Raw genomic sequence first — 21966 nt, forward strand, 5'->3', positions numbered from 1 at the left:
GTGGCGCAGCTCTCGTGATTACTTCTCAGCAAGACCTCAGGCCTGGGGTACACACAGAGTGCTGTGTGTCTGATCTTTGCATGGGCTTGTCTGCCCTCCTTGGTGGAGATAGAAAGCAGGGGCTTCCTCCTGAAGACAGAGAATCTTCAAATTTCCTGTCTCTTCTCTACTTTGGGGCCTCATGCTGAAGCCACATGAATGGCTGAGGTGCTGGGCCTACATTCAGGGAGTCCCTGAATGTGCATAGAAAGAAAGGATGTGTTCAAGTTCTCCTGCGACCCAGCTCCTGCACATAAGTCTTCTGAAGACACCCCAGCCCTTCCTGGGAATCCGGCTGGTCAAGGGAAGCAACCGTCCCTGGTGTCCATAAACCAGTCTGTTTGGTAGCTGTGTGGCTACAGGAATGCCCAGAACTTTAATCAGAGTTTTATTAGTCTCAGGCTGAATAAATAAAACAAGGACCATGCGCTCGAGGAAAGGCTGGTTGTGAGAAATACTGGTTTGCGTCAGCTGTTTTCTCTGGAAGACCCATCTGTATCAATGCAAAGGGGATTTGCTTCTTTATCTACTGTGAATAAAACCCCTTGTAAGTTTAATACCAATCAGATGTTCTAAGGGAAGTTGCTATGTCAATTTAATATTCAGAGTTTTCTCAGTGTTGGAGAATGCCATTTTACCATTTTAGTGTTGAAAAATTATAACTGAATTTTCAGATTTAATTATATTTTTCTAACATTTTATCATGAAAATATTCAAATACAACAAAGTTGAAAGAATTTAATGGACCCCTAATTTATTCACTGCCTTGATTAACTTTTTATCATGCTTACTGTGTTATATACTATCTATCCATCCCTCAGCAAAGGGGTTGGCAAACTTTTTCTTAAAGAACCAGATAGTAAGTATTTCTGTCACAACTACTCAACTCTTTTATTGCAGCAGGAAAGTAGCCATAGGCAATACGTAAATAAAAGGTTGTAGTTGTGTTCCAATAAATCATTATTTATAGAAACAGGCAGCTGTTTGCTGGCTCCTCCTACATTAACCCATCTTATTTTGGGGTGTGCATTTTAGAGTAAATTGCAGATACCAGTGTATTTTCCCTTAAGTGTTTTGGCATGCACGTCATGAACTAGAGTTCAATATTTGTTTATAATTTTCTTATGTAAAGTTTGCATGCAATGAAATGCACAAATTTTAAGTGTTCACTTTCTGAGGTTTGACAAATGCATGCACTTAGGTAATCCAAACTCCTATCAAGATACAGAACATTGCCACCACTCCAGAAAGTTCCCTCAAGTTCCTTCATGATCAGCTCTTGTCTCCCTCCCCCTAAGGGCAATTACTATTTTGATTTATCTAAATTTATAATTTACTAAATTTATAATCTATAATTTACAAAGTAATTTATAAATTACTTTGCCTGTTCCACAATTTCATATAAGTGGAATCATACAGTAATCTTTTGTGTGAGACTTCTTTCACTCAGCACAATGTTTTTGAGGTTTATCCATGTTGTAGCTTATATTAGTAATTCATTCCTTTTTCTTTTTTCACTTTTTATTTTGAATTAGTTTTAAACTCATAAAAAAAGTTGCAAAAATAATAGAGATCCCATATACTCCTCAACCAGCTTCCTCCAATATTATATCTTACATAACCTTAGTATAGTTATGAAAACCAGGAAGTTAATGTTGTTATAATGCTATTAAGGGCCCGCCCGGTGGCTCAGGCGGTTGGAGCTTCGTACTCCTAATGCCGAAGGCTGCCGGTTTGATTTCCACATGGGCCAGTGGGCTCTCCACCACAAGATTGCTGGTTCTGCTCCTGCAAGGGATGGTGGGCTGCGCCCCTGCAACTAACAGCAGCAACTGGACCTGGAGCTGAGCTGCTCCCTCCACAACTAAGATTGAAAGGACAACAGTTTAACTTGAAAAAAGTCCTGGAAATATACACTGTTCCCAAATAAAGTCCTGTTCCCCTTCCCCAACAAAAGAATCTTTTTAAAAAAAATACTATTAAATTACAAACCTAATGCAAATTTCACCACTTTTCTCATTAATTTTTTTTTGTTTGTTTGTTTTTCCTGGTTAAGATCTAATCCAGAAGCCCACATTGTGTTTAGTTATTATTTCTCCTTAGTCTCCTCCATTCTGTGAGTTTTCAGTTCTTTCTAGTCTTTCATGATATTGACCCTTTGAAAAATACTGATTAGTTATCTTATAGAACATACCGCAATTTGAATTTGTCTGATGTTTTCTCATGATTAGAATATGGTTATACATTTTTGGCCAGACTACCACCGAAATTGTTTTGTGTCCTTTTCAGAGCATCATATCATGGGATCCATGATGTCAGCATATCTTATTGTTGGTAATATTAATTCATTCCTTTTAATTGCTGAGTAGTATTCCATTATATAAAAATACCAATTTGCTTATCTGTTTTTCTGTTGATGGAGACTTGGTCTGTTTCTCAATTTTAGCTCTTATGAATAATGCTATGGACATTTTCTACAAGTTTTTTTGTGAACCTTTTTTCCCCATTTCTCTTCAGTAAACTACCTGAGGGCAAAATTGCTGAGTCATAGGGTAGGTATATATGTTTGGCTTTATAAAAATCTGCCAGGTCTTTTTCAAAGTGGTTGTACCAGTTTGCATTCCTTCCAATCATATATGAGATTCCCAGCTGGTCCATGTCCTTACCAACATTTGATGTTGTCTGTCTTTTTAAAGTTTAGTCATTCTGCTGAGTGTATTTGTTTCAATTTTTAAAAATTTATTCCCCAAGTTTCTGTTTTTAGATTTTCAAATTTACAAAAAAATAGGACCATGAACACTCATATACCCTTTACCTAGACTGACCAGTTGTTAACATTTTGCCATATTTACTCATGTGTGTACGTACTATAAGTACATATGAACAGCTTTTTTCTTTTGTTCTGAGCTATTTATAAATATGTTTAAGACATCATGACTCTTAGCCACTAAATACCTTAAGATGTATTTTCCAAGAATGTGGATATTTTCTTACATTGACACAATACTATTATTAAACCCAAGAAATTTAACATTGGTGTAATAATATTACCTAACCTACAGTCCATATTCAGATTTTCCCAGTAAAGTTCTCTATAGCTTTTTAGTTTTATTTTTCAATCCTGAATCACATGTTGTTTTTGGTTGTCATGGTGTCATTTTAGTCCCCTGTAACCTAGAATGCTCCCGCAGCACTTTGTTCTGTATCTCATGACACTGATGTTTTTAAAGAGTCCAGGCCAGAACAAGAATTCCTCAGAACAAGAGGCTGCCAATAGACAGCCCACAGGCCAGATACAGCCAGGTATAGGTGTGTGTGTTTGGTCTGTATTGTACATGAACATTTGAATTTGTTACCAATACAGTCATGCGTCACTTAACGATGGGGATACATGCGTTCTGGGAAGTGAGTTGTTAGGCGATTTCATCATTGTGCGAACATCATAGCGCACTTACACAAACCTAAAGGGTGTAGCCTACTACACACCTGGGTATATGGTGTATATAGCCTATTGCTTCTAGGCTACAAACCTGTACGGCATGTTACTGTTCGGAATACTGGAGGCAATTGTAACACAGTGGTATTTGCTATCTAAAAATACTCATATCTAAACGAGATGAAATCAAGCACAGGAGAAAATGATGCAGTAAGAGACACAGTAAACATGAGCTATATAAGCCGCTGCCGACGTAATATGGCATACCGTGTTACAACAAACTTTTTTTTATAAGTAGAAAGAGTCCACTCTAATGATAAAATGTGTAGTATATAATAGTAAATACATAAACCAGTAACAAGGTCGTTTATTATCAAATATTATGTACTGCACATAATAGTATGTGCTATACAGCTGGTAGCGCAATTGATTTGTTTCCACCAGCATCACCACAAGCGTGAGTGATGTGTAGCATTACATTGTTAAAACAACTACAACCTCACTAGGCAATAGGGATTTTTCAGCTCCATTGTAATCATGGGACCACTGTGGTATATGCGGTTCGTCGTTGACCGAAATGTCGTTATGCAGCAGGTGACTATATTTAAACATGAGATTTCTGGCAGCACTGAGCTCACATTTTACATGAATGTGTGTGGCACATGAGTAGCAAGCCTTCCTTTTTAGTATTTGTCAGCTTATGCAGAATTCAACACACATGGAACTGTGGAACTAAAAAGGTGCATTTGGTTGATAATTATTTTAGGTAGCACGGCCACACTGGCAGAACACTAAATCACACAGAATTGTGAGCAATCAAATTCTTTCCTCACCAGGTCTTCAGTCCACATTCCTCCAAAGAGAAAGTCTCTCTTTGAGTTGAAGCTGATATTCTTTAGTGCCCCTAACAGTCGCTGATCGCCCTGCCTCTCAGAGGCACCCTGGCCCCGGACTGAGACCATTGTTTTGTTTGAATTTAATGACACTGTTTTGTTTTTATTATACTTACTGGCACTGTTACCTTCTGATTATGGCTGGTAATATTGGTAAGTAATTGTATGTGTTATATATAAATGATGGAAGCAGTGTTAGCTGTCGGATAATAAATCTCATTTATTGAGTACTTGTTGTGTAATAACTGCTTTCCTTAGATTTTTCTCCTGTAGTCATAAAAATTGATGAACGAGAAACATGTATTAAACCCCTTTTTACATAGGAAAACACTGGGCTCAGAGAGGTGAAGTGATGTGCATGGCTAGTCAGAGCAGTTGTCCTGCTCTGAGAGATCACCTCTGAAGCCGCCCCAGCCCCTAGATCTGAGGATCCTGGTAAGAGTAACACCAGTAGGAAGTTGGCACCGTCACACGACACAGTGACATCAGGGCCGGTGACAGTCACGTGCGTATAGCTGGCAGAATGGGCCCCATGATTTAGATACCTGTTTTTGCTTAGAAAAATAAGAATGTTTTTGTAAAATATGGAATGTTTTTTCAAAGCAATACTGCCTCAAAAACCTTGGCAACTATGCCGTGTACGTGGAGGTACAAAGCTGACTGGTCACAGGAAAGCATTTGTTTCAGACAGCCTTTAGGTTACTGCTTGAATATGGGGAACAGTCGGATTTGGGGACTTGCACTATGTGGTCACAAAGTGAGGCAAGCATAGTCCTTTTTTCCCCAGCAAATGTAAAAGCCATCTTTTCTCCTTGTGTGTACCCTGCAGGAACAGCTTTCTCAAGTCCTCGATGCCATGTTTGAAAGGACAGTCAAAGTTGATGAGCATGTTATTGACCAAGGAGATGACGGAGACAACTTTTATGTTATAGAACGGTAGGAATTGGAGCTTTGCAATTGTGCGGCTATGCTTAGTAAGATTCATGATTCAGGACAAGCGCTTTACCTGTGCTTTGCGCAGCCCAGGAGGACTTAGCCATAGCCAAGTGGACGAGCTTCCCAAAACTTGCCTCTCTCTGTCCACTGCTGTCCTGAGTCCTCAGTACAGCCCAGACGTGGGTTGCCACTGTTTACAGCAGAAAGTCTCCTTTACAATTAGATGAGATGTGCAAGGTGTGCTTTGTAAACATGTTATTTGCCAGTATTCAAGTGGGTTGATTTCCTGAAGAATAGCTGTGACGCTATATTATCCTTCGGATCTTTCAGTCCCAGCCTAATTTTACACACAAGTAACCTGCCTCAACCTCCGTGCCCCTGGCCCCTTCTGGCTCTGTTCCACATATAAGCTATGTTGGGGACCATGAAATACGTGGGTTTGACCTGCTCGCCTTAGTGTGTCCTAACTTCTTGAACTGTTAGTATCATCTGGGGGGCTCCTTATGACCTCCTTCTCAGTCCTGAAAGGAACACCCTCACCAGAGTTTAAGATCAGTAAGGTGTTGCCTCACCCAATAACTTCCATTATTTTTCAATTTTTTCTTTTGAAGTAATTTCAGAGTTATAGAAGTGTTATACAAATAGTACAAAAAAAATCTCATAAACCTAGGTTCCCCAGGTTAATGTTTTGTCATGTTTGCTTTATTAATTGTTTGAGAGTAAATAAGTTACAGGTATAAGGCCCTTTTATCTCTGAATATTTCAGTGTATATTTCCTAAAATAGAACATGCTTTGACATAAGTACAGAACAATTATAAAAATCAGAAATTAACATTTATACAGTACTATCATCTACTCTGCAGACTTACTCAAATTTTTCCAGTTGTCTCCCTGATTTTTGAGGTTCTTTTCATCTCCATCAAGTAGCTATACTAGATTCATTTGGTCCCCTTTCTTGTCAAGCCTTTGCTCATTCAGATTCTTGAACGGAAAACGTTCTCCTTGATATCTGTGACAGTATTATAATTAGAAGAAATGTTTTATTTAAAGAGTAAAGATAATACAAATAATACCTTCTTAAAGAGTGTTTTACTTTTATTTGTTATGCTCATGCTTCCTACATAGAATTCTATAAGTAGTCACAGAATAATTTTTTACGTTATATTACCACCTCTAGCTGCGACCTTTCTGCCTTGCTCTGCCATGAGTTCCCCTACCAACTCAGGAATCCCAGTAGCCACCTGTAGTCTGGGAAATAGGCACCCACCTGCACCCATAGCTTAAAAGTTGAAATGCCTGTCCACAAAGAGAATGATTTGCTATATGTGTAAATGAGAGGGGTTATCTTTTGTTATGCCATTAAAGGGGTTGTTAACAATTGGGAAGACTGTCATTCAAGTAAAAAGATACAGTTCCTGACCTCGAAAAACTTACTATCTTGTTGGAGAGACAGACCCTTAAATAGATAATTATTACATAATGTGGTAACAACAGTGATAATAGTATGTCCCGTTGCTTGGAAGAGAACCTGAGTGGGAGAGGTTAGGAAAGACTGCTGTGTGGCTGTCTGAAAGGGTTTGTGTCATTCCCAAAATTAAGTAGCTAGTGTCTCCTGGAGGAGAGACAAACAACACGTAAGTGAATTTACTCTGACTTCTGTTTCCCATTCCTGGTCTCATTACTTTGGCCTGTCCACCAGGTCTAGTACAGGTCAGTTTCCCTATTGAGTGGTGAGCTCTCTTAAGAGCAGACTTGGTGCTACACAAGTGATATTTGAGTGACTGGTTTTATTCTCTGCTTCACGTGTGACATATGATGCTTAGTGATTTTATCAGACAGGTGGAGGCTCTTTAGAGGAAATTTAGAAAATAAAAACAATAAAAACAGAAAAGAAAATAATTTGGCCATAATTTCATTGCCAGAATGTATCCTTGCATTTTTTTTCTGTTTTACGGTTGTGTCAAATGCATTACCCCACGTTGGGTTCAGATGCTGAGACTGATGATGCCGTACAAACACTAAGAGGGAATGAAAAGGTTTCTTACTCAGGTAATGAGGCTTTTTAGAAAGAGCAAGGTAGGCTCCCGAGAGGTCCACAACTGGCTTGAGACAGCAAGGAGGGGTGCCTGGCTTGGAATTTCATGATGGTTAGAAGGTGGAGCTGGGTTGAGGGTCCTCTCGTGTATGGGCTGGTACTTACGATGGTTGAATTTCCCACTAGCGACAAAGGAGGGAGCACCGAGGCTTTCTTATCAGTTTTCCCCGATGTGAGACAGAAGAGGAAGGAGGATTGGAGTAGTAGGGTTTGAAAGTGATTGCCATCAAACATCAAAAATGGAGTCAAATCTTTATTACATTTACATATATATACTTTTTATGTTGGATCATTCATCGTTGTGTGGCCTGATATTTAAAATCTCTTTTTTTAAGTGGCTTGCCGTGGGATGCAGTATTATTCTGTCATTATTTATATTGACTGCATAATGTGAATATAGCCATATATTTGACCTATCCCCTATTGTTAGCAGATTAAATTGTAATTTTTGCTCTTATAAATATTAACTGGTGAGCATCCCTGCAGTTAAATCTTTTTCAGTATCTTTGATTAATTATCTACTTTAGAATGCCTACTAGAAAAGGAATTGCTATGTCAAAGGGTCTCTTTAAGGAATTTGCTATGTATTGTTAATTATCTTGCAGAAACTTAGAAACATTGACGTTTGCCTCAGTTGTATACTGTGAGTGCCTGTTTCTCCAAATAGTTGTCAGTTGTGAATATTATTTAGCAGTCATTATCAATCAACAGATAGAAATTTTATATTTTTGGTGTCTTTATTTTAATCAGTTCTACATCCTAGTTTTCAACAGACTACAAAAGGAAACCCATACAATCATTTCAATACCTGCAGAAAAGCATTTGACAAAATTCAGTGCCTTTTCTTGATTGAAAACTCTCTGCAACCTAGGAACAGAGGGAACTTTTCTCCAACCTGATTAAAGGCATTTATAAAAAACCTACAGCTAACATCGTACTTAATGGTAAAAGACTGAATGTTTTCCCCTTAAGATGGAGAACAAGACAGAGATACCTGCGCTTACCACTTCTATTCAATATTTTATGTAGTCCTAGCCAATGCACTAAGGCAAAGAAAATGAAGGAAAAGAAAAGGCGGGAGAGAAGAAGGTCATATAGACTGGAAAGGAAGAAGTAAAACTGTCTTTGTAGATGACATGACCCTCGACAAAATCCCAAGAGTGCTACAAAAAAGCTACTAGAATTAATATTTGAGTTTAGCAAGGTCACAGAATACAAAGTCAAAATGCAAAAATCTGTTGGGAATCCCCCGTAACAATGTTTTGTATCATATGTACCTTCTATTCATATATCGCCTTTTAGTTCTTAAATTTATTATTAGAAGTAATAAAATTGTTTCTTGTTATACTTGCAGGGGAACTTATGATATTTTAGTAACAAAAGATAATCAAACCCGCTCTGTTGGTCAGTATGACAACCGTGGCAGTTTCGGAGAACTAGCTCTGATGTACAACACTCCGAGAGCTGCTACCATTGTCGCCACTTCAGAAGGCTCCCTTTGGGGACTGGTGAGTAGAGAAATGGTTCCCCTTGCATGGCACAGTGTTCATTCCCCTTACTTCTGGGTCTCTATCCTTGGGATGTTCATTAACACTATATTTTATAGCCAGTTATCTGAAAGACGTTGTGGAAGGTCTTGTACCAATGTACTTTTCCATTTCTCTAAAATGATTTGTCAATAAACCATTTACTCCAAATATAGGGAAAAAACTGGGTCTTATGACCTTGCAGTCTTGTCAGCTCTTAGTACATTTTTCTGTTTGTTTTTATGAGACAAGTGGCGGGGGAGGGGATAAGTCTTTATATAAGAGACAGCCTAGAAAAATAAGTGTCATTGAAAGCTCTGCAAACAGTGTTTTCCATCTCTAGCTGTCCCAGGACTATTCTCTATGTTCAGCAATCCACTTTTATATTGGTCCATGCCAAATCCAGTAGGTTTAGATGATTAGAAAGGCTGGTGGCCATATTCTGGGAAAGAGAACTTTCCTAGAATATCTTAGGCATAGCACAACTGTGTTCCCTATATCCTTTATTATACATGACCCAACCTTGCTTTCTTCAGCATCATGCCTTCAAAATATATCTCTCTTCCTTCTTAAACTAAATAATCTGCCTCTTGTACAAATTCCAAATTTCACTTTCAAAATGGTGACATCTATGGCAATCTGTTTCTGTTTACCTTACAATCAGAATTCAATGTATACCATAGAATTATCAACGTATTTCCTCGAATGAAGTCCCATTTTAAAGACATAATAGAGCACTTTACTGTGATTTCAGAAGAATCAGGAATGCTCCTGAGAGATGAGTGACACAATGGCTTAAGAATACAGCACACACTTTGGGGACTCAGTGATTGAAAAACTCAAGGGCAGATCAGTAAATAATGGGGGGAAATAAACTTAGTTTTAAAAGGCATTGATGCTAACTACTGGTCTAAGCCAAGATGGAACAACCACATTCTTCACTAGTCTTCCCCCTTAAAACTAAAAAACTCATATATCATACAACTAACAAAGGTAGGCAGATCCTAAAAGATGGAAAAGAGAAGGCAAACTGACTAGGGTCTTGGGACTTAAGGAAGGATATAAAAGTGAGTTCCCTGGGTTTTCTTATTGCTTCCCATATATCTCAGATGGGGTGCTGGAAAGGCCTACAAGCCATATCCAGCAACAGATACATACAAAAACAACCCCAGGAAAACGCTGCTCCCTTTACCCAAAGGTCTAGGAAAAGGGCAGCCTAGCAGAACAGAAAATCTTTGTTTGATAATACCACCCTACTCCAGCTAAATACCAAAGAAAAACTGCTTCTGTTAGGTTGGTGCAAAAGTAATTGAGGTTTAAAAGGTTAAAAATAAATGTAAAAACCGCAATTACTTTTGCACCAACCTTATATCTTCACATAGTGTCACTGGGGCTAGCAGGAAGCTGGACTTCCGTCCTCACCCAGCCTCAAAGGGGCAAAATGAGGTGATGTGTGGTATTACTAATTGGTACTCCACTTTCCCTGCCCAGAGTACTGTCAGTGGGGTCCAGAGCGGAGGTGAACGTGTACTCCCACATTTACATGTATGCTATATCTAAACAGCGTGACTGCCTATAAAAAAAGATGAGATAGGATACAGAGTTTCACAACATAATACCCAAATTGCCCAGGGTACAGTAGAAAATCACTTGTACCAAGAACAAGGAAGTTCTCAACCAGAAAGAGAAAAGACAATTAACAAATGCCAACAAGATGACACAGATATTGGAAGTAAGGATTTTAAAGCAGCCATCATAAAATGTTTTAACAGCCAATTATGAACACACTTGAAACAAATGGAAAAAAAAATAGAAGGTCTCAGTGGAGAAAAAGAAGACAGAAAGAAGATCCAAATGGAAATTTTAGAACTGGGAAATACAATAACCAAAATAAAAACTCACTGGATGGGCTCAATAGTCGAATGAATATGAGAGAGGAAAGATTGGTGAACTTGAAGATAGAACAATAGAAATTACCCGATCTGAACAACAGAAAGAAAATAGACTGAAATGAAGTGAGCGGAGCCTGTGGGATATTCCAAAAGATAACAGTATTTGTATCATCAGAGTCCCAGAATGGAAGGAGAAAGAGTATAGAGCTAAAAAATTATTCAAAGAAATAATAGTTGAAAACTTCCCAAATTTGGTGAAAGCTAATAAATCTACAGATTCAAGAAGCTGAGTGAGCTACAAAGTGTATAAACCCAAAGAAATCTATGTTAAGACATATCATAATCAAACTTTAAAAAACTAAAGACAGAAAAAAATTTGAAAGCAGCTAGAGAGAAACAATTCATTACCTATAGGGGAACAACAATTTGACACCGGATTTCCTATCCATGGAGACCAGAAGGAAGTGGCACAGCACTTTTTAAGTGCTAAAAGAGAAGAACTGTCAACTCAGAACTCTATACCTAGTGAGAATATCGTTCAGAAATAAAGATATTCTCAGATAAAAGGAAACTAAGAGACTGTTACCAGCAGGTCAACCTTAAAAGAATGGCTAAAGGAAATGATGCAGAAGGAAATACAGAGAGGAAATGATAAAAGAAAGAAGTTTAGAACATTGAAAGTGAAGAAAGAACAACAGAAAAAGCAAACAGATAGGGAGACATAAAAGCCTATCTTCCTCTTGAGTTTTCTAAATTGTTAGATGGTTGAAACAAAATTATTGCATTGTCTATGTGGTTCTCAGTGTATGTAGAGGAAATATTTAAGACAATTTTACTCTAAAGGGGGGGGGAGTGAGGAGACCTAAATGAAAGTAAAGCTTCTACATTTTACTCGAACTGCTAAAAGGTTGACACTAGTAGACTATGACAAGTTACCTATATAATATCTAGAGCAACCACTAAAATAATCAGTACAAAGAGATGTGTTCACAAGCTCTCTAAAGCAAAATGGAGTTCAAAAACTGTTCACATTACCCATCGGAAAGCAGGAAAAGGAAAACAGGAACAAAAATACGGAACAACAATAAAATGGTATACTTAAGCTCTCATATATGAATAATAACTGTAAATGTAGATGATCTAAATATACGAATTAAATGACAGAGACTGGTAAAATAGATATTTTTAAATGACCCAAATGTATGCTATCTACAAGGAACTCAAATATAATGATATAGGTAGGTTGAAAGTAAAAGGATATAAATAGATACACCATGCAAACATTAACTAGAAGAAAGCCGGAATAATAATATTAGTATCAGATAAAGTAGATTTCACAGCAAAGAAAATCACTAGGGACAAAGAGGAGTATTACATAATAATGAAAAGGTTAATCTGTCAAGAAAACACAGCAATCCTAAATATGTGTATAGCAAACAACAGAGTTACAAAATGTGTAAAACAAGTGATAGAAATGAAAGAACAGACAAATCCACAATCATAGTTTCAGACTTCAACATCCCTCTCTCAACAATTGATAGAATGACTAGACAGAAAATCAGGAAGGACATACAAGAACTTAACACCATCAACCAAAAGGTTCTAATTGAAATTGATAGAACATTCCACATAACAACAGTAGAATACACATTCTTTTCAAGCCATGGAATGGTCACCAAGGTAGACAGAACAAGAGATAACAGGAAAATCTCCAAACACTTAGAAATTAAATAACACATCCTAAATAATCTCTAAGTCAAAGAGACAGTCTCATTAGAAATTTTAAAAAAACAACTGTAAAACCACCTGTCTTGTTGGTTAGGGTATGAGAATTAAATACTAGATGGACATAAGAGAAGCAGCTCCTGGCACCAGATCAGTGCTGCACCTGGTGACAGCTGCTCCCCACGGTCGTCGTGTGCTGCTCACCACCCTTCTCTTCCGGAGGCTCCCTCTCCTGGGATTCCTGCCCTGCCTTTCTGCTTCCCATCCTTATCCTTTACAGTCTTTTCTTCCTCTCCCTGCTGTCTTAAGTGACTTATCATGATGCCCTTTGGGCCTCTGCTTTTCTCCTGCTTTGTTCACTTGCTTCACAGCCCAGACCATCCCAAAGCTTCATTACCACCTCCCGGAAAGTGAGTCCCGGAGTGTCCTCTGCCACCTAACTTTTTGTGCTTTCCAAGGCCTTGGAAATGTCTACTGGAGCCAAAGCAGGGAGACCTGGTGTTGTCACTGAGTTTCTGAAATTGGATTCTCCATTCTTGCTCTTACTGGAGACGGCTGCTACCATGGCCTCTACACGTAGTCTCTGCTCCCATTCTGTCTTGCTGAGTGAAAGTCACAGCACTTTCTTAGGGGACTCCTGTGTCTCAGGAAAGGGCAGCATTCCTTTTATCTTTGGAACATCAGGGCTGTTTCCTTAACTCTGAACACTTGCTGCCTGAAGGAGCTACCATTTCACGGTGGGAGTTTCCTCTTCAGGACTCCATCGGAAGTTCCCTGAAAGCTGGTGTCAGGTGCGTCTTCATACTCTCCGCAGTCACAGGAACTGGCCTTGCATAGCGCTAGAGTTCTTGAAAGTGTGCAAGCATCCGTAGAAAGGGTTGGAACATGAATAGACAAGTCACTTTGAGAGACAGCGGTGGTTTTCTCTTCAGCTTCTTCAGCTGGAAACACAGTTTGCAATTGCAATTGTAGTCATCTTTACAATATGATAGGTGAATGTAAAAAATATTGTTTTTGACATTGCCTACTCAAACGTAAGGAAGAAAACTTTAGGATTCCCATTTTCTCAGTCTTGCCTGTCCTCTTTCCACAGCATTCTTGGCCTAGGTTGGCCCAGAAAACATGTAGAAACCGAATTCTAAAGGTAACGGAGTAATAGTCCAAAGTATGATAGTTGCATTTTAAGTGATACATTCCTGACCTTGGACTTCAAAAAAAGTCGCAGCATGTGATGCAGCCCATGAGAGCAATCAGAGATTGAATGGCTGTTTTCAAGCAGACAGGTGAAGAAAATGGGGCAGAATCTGGTGAAATGTTAGAGAGCAGACATTTGTACAGCAGTTTAGGGAGGGAGAGTAAGACTCTGCCATCACTGTCGCTAGGAGTGTAGGGCGCAATAGGTTACTTCTCTCGTCAGACAGATGAAACATGGCGTAGGATGGGGCCTGGGGATTCTGTAGCTGATGGAACGTGAGCCAGTTTGTTCTTCTATGTGTTTTTTCCACCACATCATTAAGAACGCTAAAATAATAAACCTACAGCTAAACTTGCCTTTACCCGCTTGCTGTTTTTCATCCTGCCATCCTTTAGGATGTCATTTCTTCTCCCCCCACCCAAAAAAAAAAATCTTTCCATTCCTGACAGACTGAGATGGAAGAAAGGTACAGTTAACTTAGATACAGGTAACTGCTTACCCATTTAGGAGCCCAAAACTAATCAATCAACAGTCTCCTGGCTATACGACGCTCCCCACACATGTGTACACATATCTGAGAGGTGCCTGGCTGTAGCTCTAGTTAAGTCTCCTCATTCTGAATCCATGGCTTTCACATGCCTGCCTGCCTTCCATCTTGAGTTCCCTCTTATCTTTCTGTTAATTTAAATTTGAAGAAGGGGTGGCCCTTCTTGAAGTCTTGAATAATAATTTATATTATTGCGACAAAATTCTTGATCACTCCAGCCTGCTGTGATCTGTCTCCCTCCTCAGAATTCTTGTGGCACTCATTTTGTGTCTATAGTTCACCTAGTACATTTCATATGCTGTCTTGAACTGCAGATTTTTTTTATTCCTGTGTATTTTGTATTGTCTCCTCATTGAAGTTGGAAAGCCCTTGAGGGCAAAAACCATCTGATTATTTTACCTCCTTTTTATGAATGTACATCTTTTCACATTGAACAGTGACTGAGCTCACAAATGTTTGATGGGATTTTTCATTTTCTATTTATGACCCATAGGTGGCACCCATTGAGTACTAGAAAGCAAGCAACAACTTGTGGGACATTGTCTGGCTCAGGCTACAGGTCTTTTTCTTTCAATGATGATTCAGACTGAAGTAATCATTAAACACTCAGTTAACCCAGTACCTTTTGTAGTCCTCTAATGTTTGCTGTGGCCCGTTGATTAGACCATCAATACTCTCTTACATAAGCATTTACCAGAATTTTCATATTCTTCCTTGTAGGACCGTGTGACTTTTAGAAGAATCATAGTGAAAAACAATGCAAAAAAGCGGAGGATGTTTGAATCATTCATTGAATCTGTTCCCCTCCTTAAATCTCTAGAGGTAAAGTCTGTTTGAGTAAGACTCTATATACGGGGATTTAAGAAAAACTGTTAAGGGCGGTTGGTTGGCTCAGTTGGTTAGAGCGCAGTGCTCATAACACCAAGGTCGCCAGTTCGATTCCCACATGGGCCAGTGAGCTGCACTCTACAACTAGATTGAAAACAATGACTTGACTTGGATGGGTCCTGATGGGTCCTGGAAAAACACACTTTTCCCCAATATTCCCCAATTTAAAAAAAAGAAAAGCTGTTAAAAATATTCTATTGTTGGGGTGGCTGGTTAGCTCAGTTGGTTAGAGCATGGTGTGTATAACACCAAGGTTCCCGGTTCAATTCAAAAATATTCCATTGTTAGGTTTTCAAATCATACTATTTTAACCCATTTTTGTGTTGTATAGATATTATTTGTGACTTTCAGTTGAGGTCTTTCCCTTACAATTGGTGAGCATGTCTGTTGTTTCAGGTGTCAGAACGAATGAAGATTGTGGATGTAATAGGAGAGAAGACCTATAAGGATGGAGAGCGTATAATCGCTCAGGTGAGTGGGGAGCGATTATTCCTGCAGCTCCTTTCCTGGAAGTCACCTCCTGAAGAACTAGTGCATCATTTGTCCTCTCACTTTTGAGAGCTCGTGTTGCAAGGTACTAGGGCCCTCTTCCTGCAGAGTCTTCTTAAGCTCATTGATGTTCATCTCACTGACAAGAGTACCGCTGCGATCATAATATATAGCATTTCCAGCACCTCCAGAGGTTTCCTCATTCGTATTTTCAGTCAATCTTCTCCCCACCCCCTTGACTCCTGAAAACTACTGATCTGCCTTCTATCACTATAGAAATTCCGTTTCTAGAATTTCATATACACGAAATCATATCATGAGCTGTCTTTTGTGTCTGACTTCTTTCTGTTAGCAGAATGTTTTTGAGATTTATCCGTGTTGTGGTATGTATCAGCAGATCATTCCTTTTTATTGCTGAGTAATATTTCATTATATGGATATACCATACTTTGTCTTTCCATTCACCTGTTGAGGGACATTGGAGCCTTCCAACTTTTGGTAATTATGAATAAAGCTGCAATGAACATTCGCATACAAGTCTTTGTGTGGGCATATGTTTTTATGGAATTGCTGAGACATGTGGTAAATGCATGTTTAGCAAACTTCCAGATTGTTTTTATAGACGGTAGTACCGTTTTGCACTCGCCCTAGCAGTGTTTTATGAGTTCCAGTTGCCCTGCATACTCACCAACACAGTTTCAACAGTGTTTAATTTTAGCCATTCTAGTGGGTATGAAGTGGTATATGATTTTGGTTTTATTTGGATTTACCTAATGTCTGATGGTGTCGAGCATCTCTTCCTGTGATTGCTTGCTATCCATGTGTTTTCTTTGGTGAAGTATCTGTGCAAATGTTTTGCCCTATTTAAAATTAGGTCATTTGGCTTCTTGAGTTGTAAGAGTCCTTTATATATTCTGAATACAAATCCTTCATCAGACAAATGATTTGCAAATATTTCTCTCAATCTGTGACTGTGGCTGTGGCTTCTCTCTTCATTTTCTTACTAGTAGCTTTTAAAAAGCAAAAGATTTTAATTTTGGCAAGTCTAGTTTGTCTTTTTTTTTTCTCTCTTGTAATTCATTCTTTTTGTGCTCTATTTAAAAATATCTTTGCAAGGTTAATAAGATTTTCTCCTATGGTTACTTCTAGACCAGAACCATTCAATAGAAATATGTGAGCCACATAAAATAAAACAGGTAAATTTAATATGTTTTGTTTAACCTAATATATCTAAAATATTACTAGTTTAACATCTAAATGATATAAAAGTTTAATAATGAGATGTTTTACATTCCTCTTTTTGGAGGAGGGTAACTCAGTCTTCAACACCTGATATGTATTTTACACTTAAGCACATTTAATCTATGCAAACTACATTTCACGTGCCCAATAGCTACCTATGACTAGTGTCTGCTGTATTAAGCAGTACAGTTCTAGATGTTTCGTAGTTTTAGCTCATAAATTTAGATCTATGATCAATTTTGAGTTAATTTTTGTATACAGTGTAAGGTTAGGGTTTTGCATATGGATGTCCAGTCGTTCCATCACCATTTGTTGGAGAGATTATCCTATCCCGTTGCCTTAACACTTTATTGAAAATCCAGTTGGCCGTGTATGTTCTGATCTCTTTTTCGTTCTGTTGATCTATATGTCTGTCTCTGCCAATACTACATGTCTTGATTATAGTAGCTTTATAAAATGAGTCTTAAAATCAGATAGTTTAAGCCCTCCAAATTTTTTGTTCCTTTTCATAAGTATTTTGACTATTCTTTGCTCTTTGCATTTCTGTATAAATTTTAGAACCAACTTATCAATTTCTACCCAAAAAGCCTGCGAGATGTTTTTATTGGGATTATGTTGAATCTCTAGTTCAATTTGAGGAGAAATTGACCTCTTAACAACAGTGAGTGTTCTGTGTCAGTCTCAGCCTAACAGTGGTGATGCTATTGGCTAGGAATGCCTGGGCACTCACCTGGGCCGGTACTGGGGCGAGCCTCCACAGACATTTCCCTAACCAGAGCCGGCTGGACCACCCCTTGTGGCTCTTATGATTACAAGATGCACCTCAGCAACAACCATCAGGGAACTTTGAAAAAAACAAGGTTTATAACGCATAGGTCTTCGAGGTTACACGACATGGCCAGGGCCACACAGCGAGGTCGCAGATAGAGAGTAAGCATGGGGACCTGGGGTTCTGCCATTATTGGGGATAAGGGTGGGGTGAATAGGGCTTAGTGGGTTCACTCTTTATTGGCAAATTTAAAACATTAAAGCCAGAATTAAGGCTCAGGAGGGGAAACGTGGGGTCACTCAAGTGGCCAGTTTTCTAGGTTACCTGGGGCTTTCTAAAAGGGGAACTTCATGGATGAGGCTAGCCTGGCTCTTTATCTAGTTATGTAGCTGGCAACATGTTTGTTTGAGATGCGTGTCTTTGAAATGGATACCTCAGCAATCGAAAGCTCACTGTCCGTCACTTACATTGCTTAGAAATGTCAGTCAGAAAAGCTTATTGTCAAGCTCTTACACTGCAGGGACTTGGTTCATAAGCATAGTACATCTCCATTTATTTAGGTCGTCTTTAACTTTTTTCTGTAATATTTGGCAGTTTGCACATTTCTGTTGAATTTAGCCCTGGATATTTCATATTTTTGACACTATTGTAAATGGAGGTTTTTTTCCTTGTTATTTATTTCCAGTTATTTATTGCTAGTACGTAGAAATACAGTCAAATTTTATATATTGATCCTGTGGTATCTACAACCTTGCTAAGCTCATTTATTAGTCCTAACAGCTTTTTTGTAGCTTCCTTGGGATTTTCTACATGAATGATTATTTTGTCTATGAACAAAGATAGTTCTATTTCTTTTCTAGTCTGTATGCCTTTTTTAAGTCTTACTCTATTTTTTTGCCTAATTGCATTGGGTAGGACCTCCAGTACAGTATTGGATAGAAATGGTGAAAGCGGACATCTTTGTGTTGTTCCTGATCTTAGGAGGAAAGCATTCATTTGTTCACCATTAAGTATCATGTTAACGGTAGATTTTTTAAAAATGCCCTTAATCAGGTTGGGAAGGTCCCTTCTGTTTCAGTTTCCTGAGGTTTTTTTTTTTTTATCCTGAAAAGGTGTTGAATTTTGTCAAATGCTTTTGCTGTATTTATTGAGGTGTTCATATGGGTTTTTTTTTTCAGTTAACAAATATGGTGAATTACATTGATTGAATTTTGAATATTAAGTCAAGCCTGCAAACCTGCACTTGGTCATGATATATTATTATTCTTTATTACTGGATTTAATTGGCTAAAATTTTGTTAAGGATTTCTGTGGCTCTTCATGAGGGATACTGGTCTGTAGTTTTCTCTCCTTGTGATTTCTTTGTCTGGTTTTAGTATCACAAGACCCCCCAGGTGATTTTGATATTTGCTGAAGTTTGAGAACCACTGCTCTAGACCATTCCATTCTTAATGCCCTTGCATTACCGTGTTCCCCCAAAAATAAGACCTAGCCAGACAATCAGCTCTAATGCGTCTTTTGGAGCAAAAATTAATAGTAAAATAAGACTGGGTCTTATTTTATAGTAAAATAAGTATTATAGTAAAATAAGACCGGTCTTATATTAATTTTTGTTCCAAAAGACGCATTAGAGCTGATTGTTCGACTAGGTCTTATTTTGGGGGGAACATAGTAAGAATACTTAGTGGAAATGTTTGAAAAACACTTTCAAAGGGTTTTCAGAGGAAGAATGAGATGATGAGAATTACATTTTCAAAGCTCTGCCATCAGTGAGAAATGGGTTGGCTTCAGCGTCACTTAGTAATCAAGGAAATATATAATAAATTAAAAATTACAATGAAAAATCATTTTCAACCTATTAGCTTGGCAAAAAGTAGGAATCTGACAATTCCAAGGGATGTAACAGGAACTTTTATTCACTATTAATAGGAGTTAGCTTAGCTGAACCCTGTAGGAGAGAAATTTAACCTTATCCTATAAAGTTGAATTTATTCTATAATCCAGTTTTTTTCCTTGATATTTTCAGAGAAATACACCTCTGAAGCTGCCCCACCCTCTGAGTTTTTTCCCTCCTACCACCATCTCCTGACTTTTATGGTAGTCATGTATTTGCTCTTTGTAGTTTTTACCACCTATGTATATACATCCTCAACAATATGGCCAAGTCTTGCTGTGTTGTTTTTTTTTAATTCCTATCAGTGGAATTAGAAAATATGTATTCTTTTATTTGCATCTTGCTTCTTCACTCAGCGTTCATTCACATTATTGGTTTTCATTGCTATATAGTACTCCAGTGTGTGAATATAAACTATTTACTTTCCACTGCTGATGGACGTTTGGGATGTTTAAAAATGCCCTTAATCAGGTTGGGAAGTATGAACAGAGTTTCAGTGATTTCATTGATTTGATTTTCAAATGTTAAAGCAATCTTGTGTTGCTGACATAAAAACCAACTTGGCTATTGTTTAGTATCCTTTTTATATATTGATGAGTCCAGTTTGCTAATATTTTGTTTAAGATTTTATGTCTACAAGTATGTTCCCAAGGGAGACTTGTCTGTAATTTTCCTTTCTTATAATAATGTCATATTTTGATATCAAGATAATGTTAGACTCATAATGTAAATTGGGATTCTGTTCTCTTTTTATTATCTGAAGAGTTTGTGTAAAAGTAGAATTTCTTGGATATTTTATGGAGCCAGTGTGTTTTTTTTTGTGTGAGAAGATTTCGACTACAGATTACATTATTTTAATTGTTAAACTATTTAGATTTTCCATTTCATCTTTGTGTTTTGGTAAGATCTATTTTTTAGGAATTTATTCATTTTATCTAAAATTCAATGTTAGTGGTATAAAGTTGTTTATAATGTTCCTATTAGTATCTTTTATATATCTACAGCATCTAGAATGACGTTCTCGTTTTCATTTCTAATGCTGTTTTGTGCCTTCTCTTGTTTTTTGCTCAGTCTTGCCAGGGGCTTATCAATTCTTTCAGTCTTTTTCAAGAACCAACTTTTACTTTTACTAATTCTATTGAATGTTTGTTTTCTATTTCATTACTTTCTGTCTTATTTCCTTTCTTCTACTTTTTTTTTTTTTTCCTATTCTCTTGAGTTGGATTCTTAGCTCTTCACTTCTTAGCCTTTCTTCTTTTACATTACGGGCATTTTAAAAACTAGAAAGTTTCCTACAAGTCTGGAGATCGGTGATGACCTTCAGCACTTTGATTCCTACTTCAAGTCGCCTGGGACACTTGTGCTCTGACTCCTGTGATTCTTTAGTACCAACATGGCACTCCCCTCTTCCTGCAGCCCAGTTGTTCTTTACGTGTGGGTTGGGTCTGAGGAGGGTACCTTGCCTAACACAGATGGCCAGCTGGAGTCCAGAGACAGCAGAGGAATAGAAGCCACTGCCTATTGCAGGGGATGGTGGGATCCTAACTTGCATCTCAGCCTGTCTCTGGATGTTCTCCAGACCACACATGCTGTCAGGGGAGTTCCTGGCCAGCTGTCCCTTCAGGGTTCCTTTTATTACATCTTTTCAAGTTCATCAACACAAATTTTTATGTTTGGGTGATTTTTTTAGTTTCTTTCATGGCTCCCCACCCTCCCTCAACTCCTGTCGTGCAGCTATTTGTGTAATGCTAGAACTTCATGGTGATTTGGCTCTCTGATGTAGGGTGGCTACCCAACATAGCAGCACAGAAAGCCACAGACACCCCTTTATAAGGCTGTGGCTTTCACTCACAAGGAGCAGTGATTATTATCTGATGACCTGGCACTAGATTAACTCAGGAACGTCAACCTCAGCTTTGAATGTTGCCCACTTAGAGTGCTGTATGGTGGTCAAAGGATATGAAGTCTTATGAATGCTCAGAAGAAGTGTAGATTCTCACTGAAGACATAAGACCCAAATGGAATGAGAGCACATGGTTAGTATTGAATTATCCAGTGTAGATGGTCACTGCTTCAGAGGTTAAGAGTGAGGGCGCAGAGTCTGAAGTATGCCTGAAAGCCTCTTCTCCCATACCTGCTTGCCTGCCTCTCACCTCCTTCCAGCCTTTGCTGAGATCTCACCTTCTCAATGAAGCCACCTCCTCCCGCAGCACGCCAGATCCCACCTTCCCTGTTCTACTTTTTTCCCATAGCACTTCTACACAACAGCATAATTTATTGATTCAGTATATTGATAGCGTACAGTTTATTTACCCTACCAGACTACGTGCCACAAGGGTAAGATATTTGTTTTGTCCACTGATACATCTCAAATACCTAGAACTGTGCCTTGCACATAG

At 38.3% G+C, this 21966-nt stretch overlaps 1 protein-coding gene across 1 annotated transcript in view; it reads left to right on the forward strand.

Annotated features, from left to right (window-relative positions):
- Positions 1–21966, forward strand: part of PRKAR2A (protein kinase cAMP-dependent type II regulatory subunit alpha) — a 76341-nt gene that overhangs the window by 47419 nt on the left and 6956 nt on the right. The window contains exons 5-8 of the mRNA XM_033132502.1: positions 5198–5304; positions 8755–8908; positions 15006–15107; positions 15570–15644. Of these exons, the coding sequence (XP_032988393.1) occupies positions 5198–5304; positions 8755–8908; positions 15006–15107; positions 15570–15644 (438 nt within the window). The remainder of the gene's footprint in view (positions 1–5197; positions 5305–8754; positions 8909–15005; positions 15108–15569; positions 15645–21966) is intronic.

Source organism: Rhinolophus ferrumequinum, chromosome 17, assembly GCF_004115265.2.
Source record: "Rhinolophus ferrumequinum isolate MPI-CBG mRhiFer1 chromosome 17, mRhiFer1_v1.p, whole genome shotgun sequence".
NCBI classification, from domain to species: domain Eukaryota; kingdom Metazoa; phylum Chordata; class Mammalia; order Chiroptera; family Rhinolophidae; genus Rhinolophus; species Rhinolophus ferrumequinum.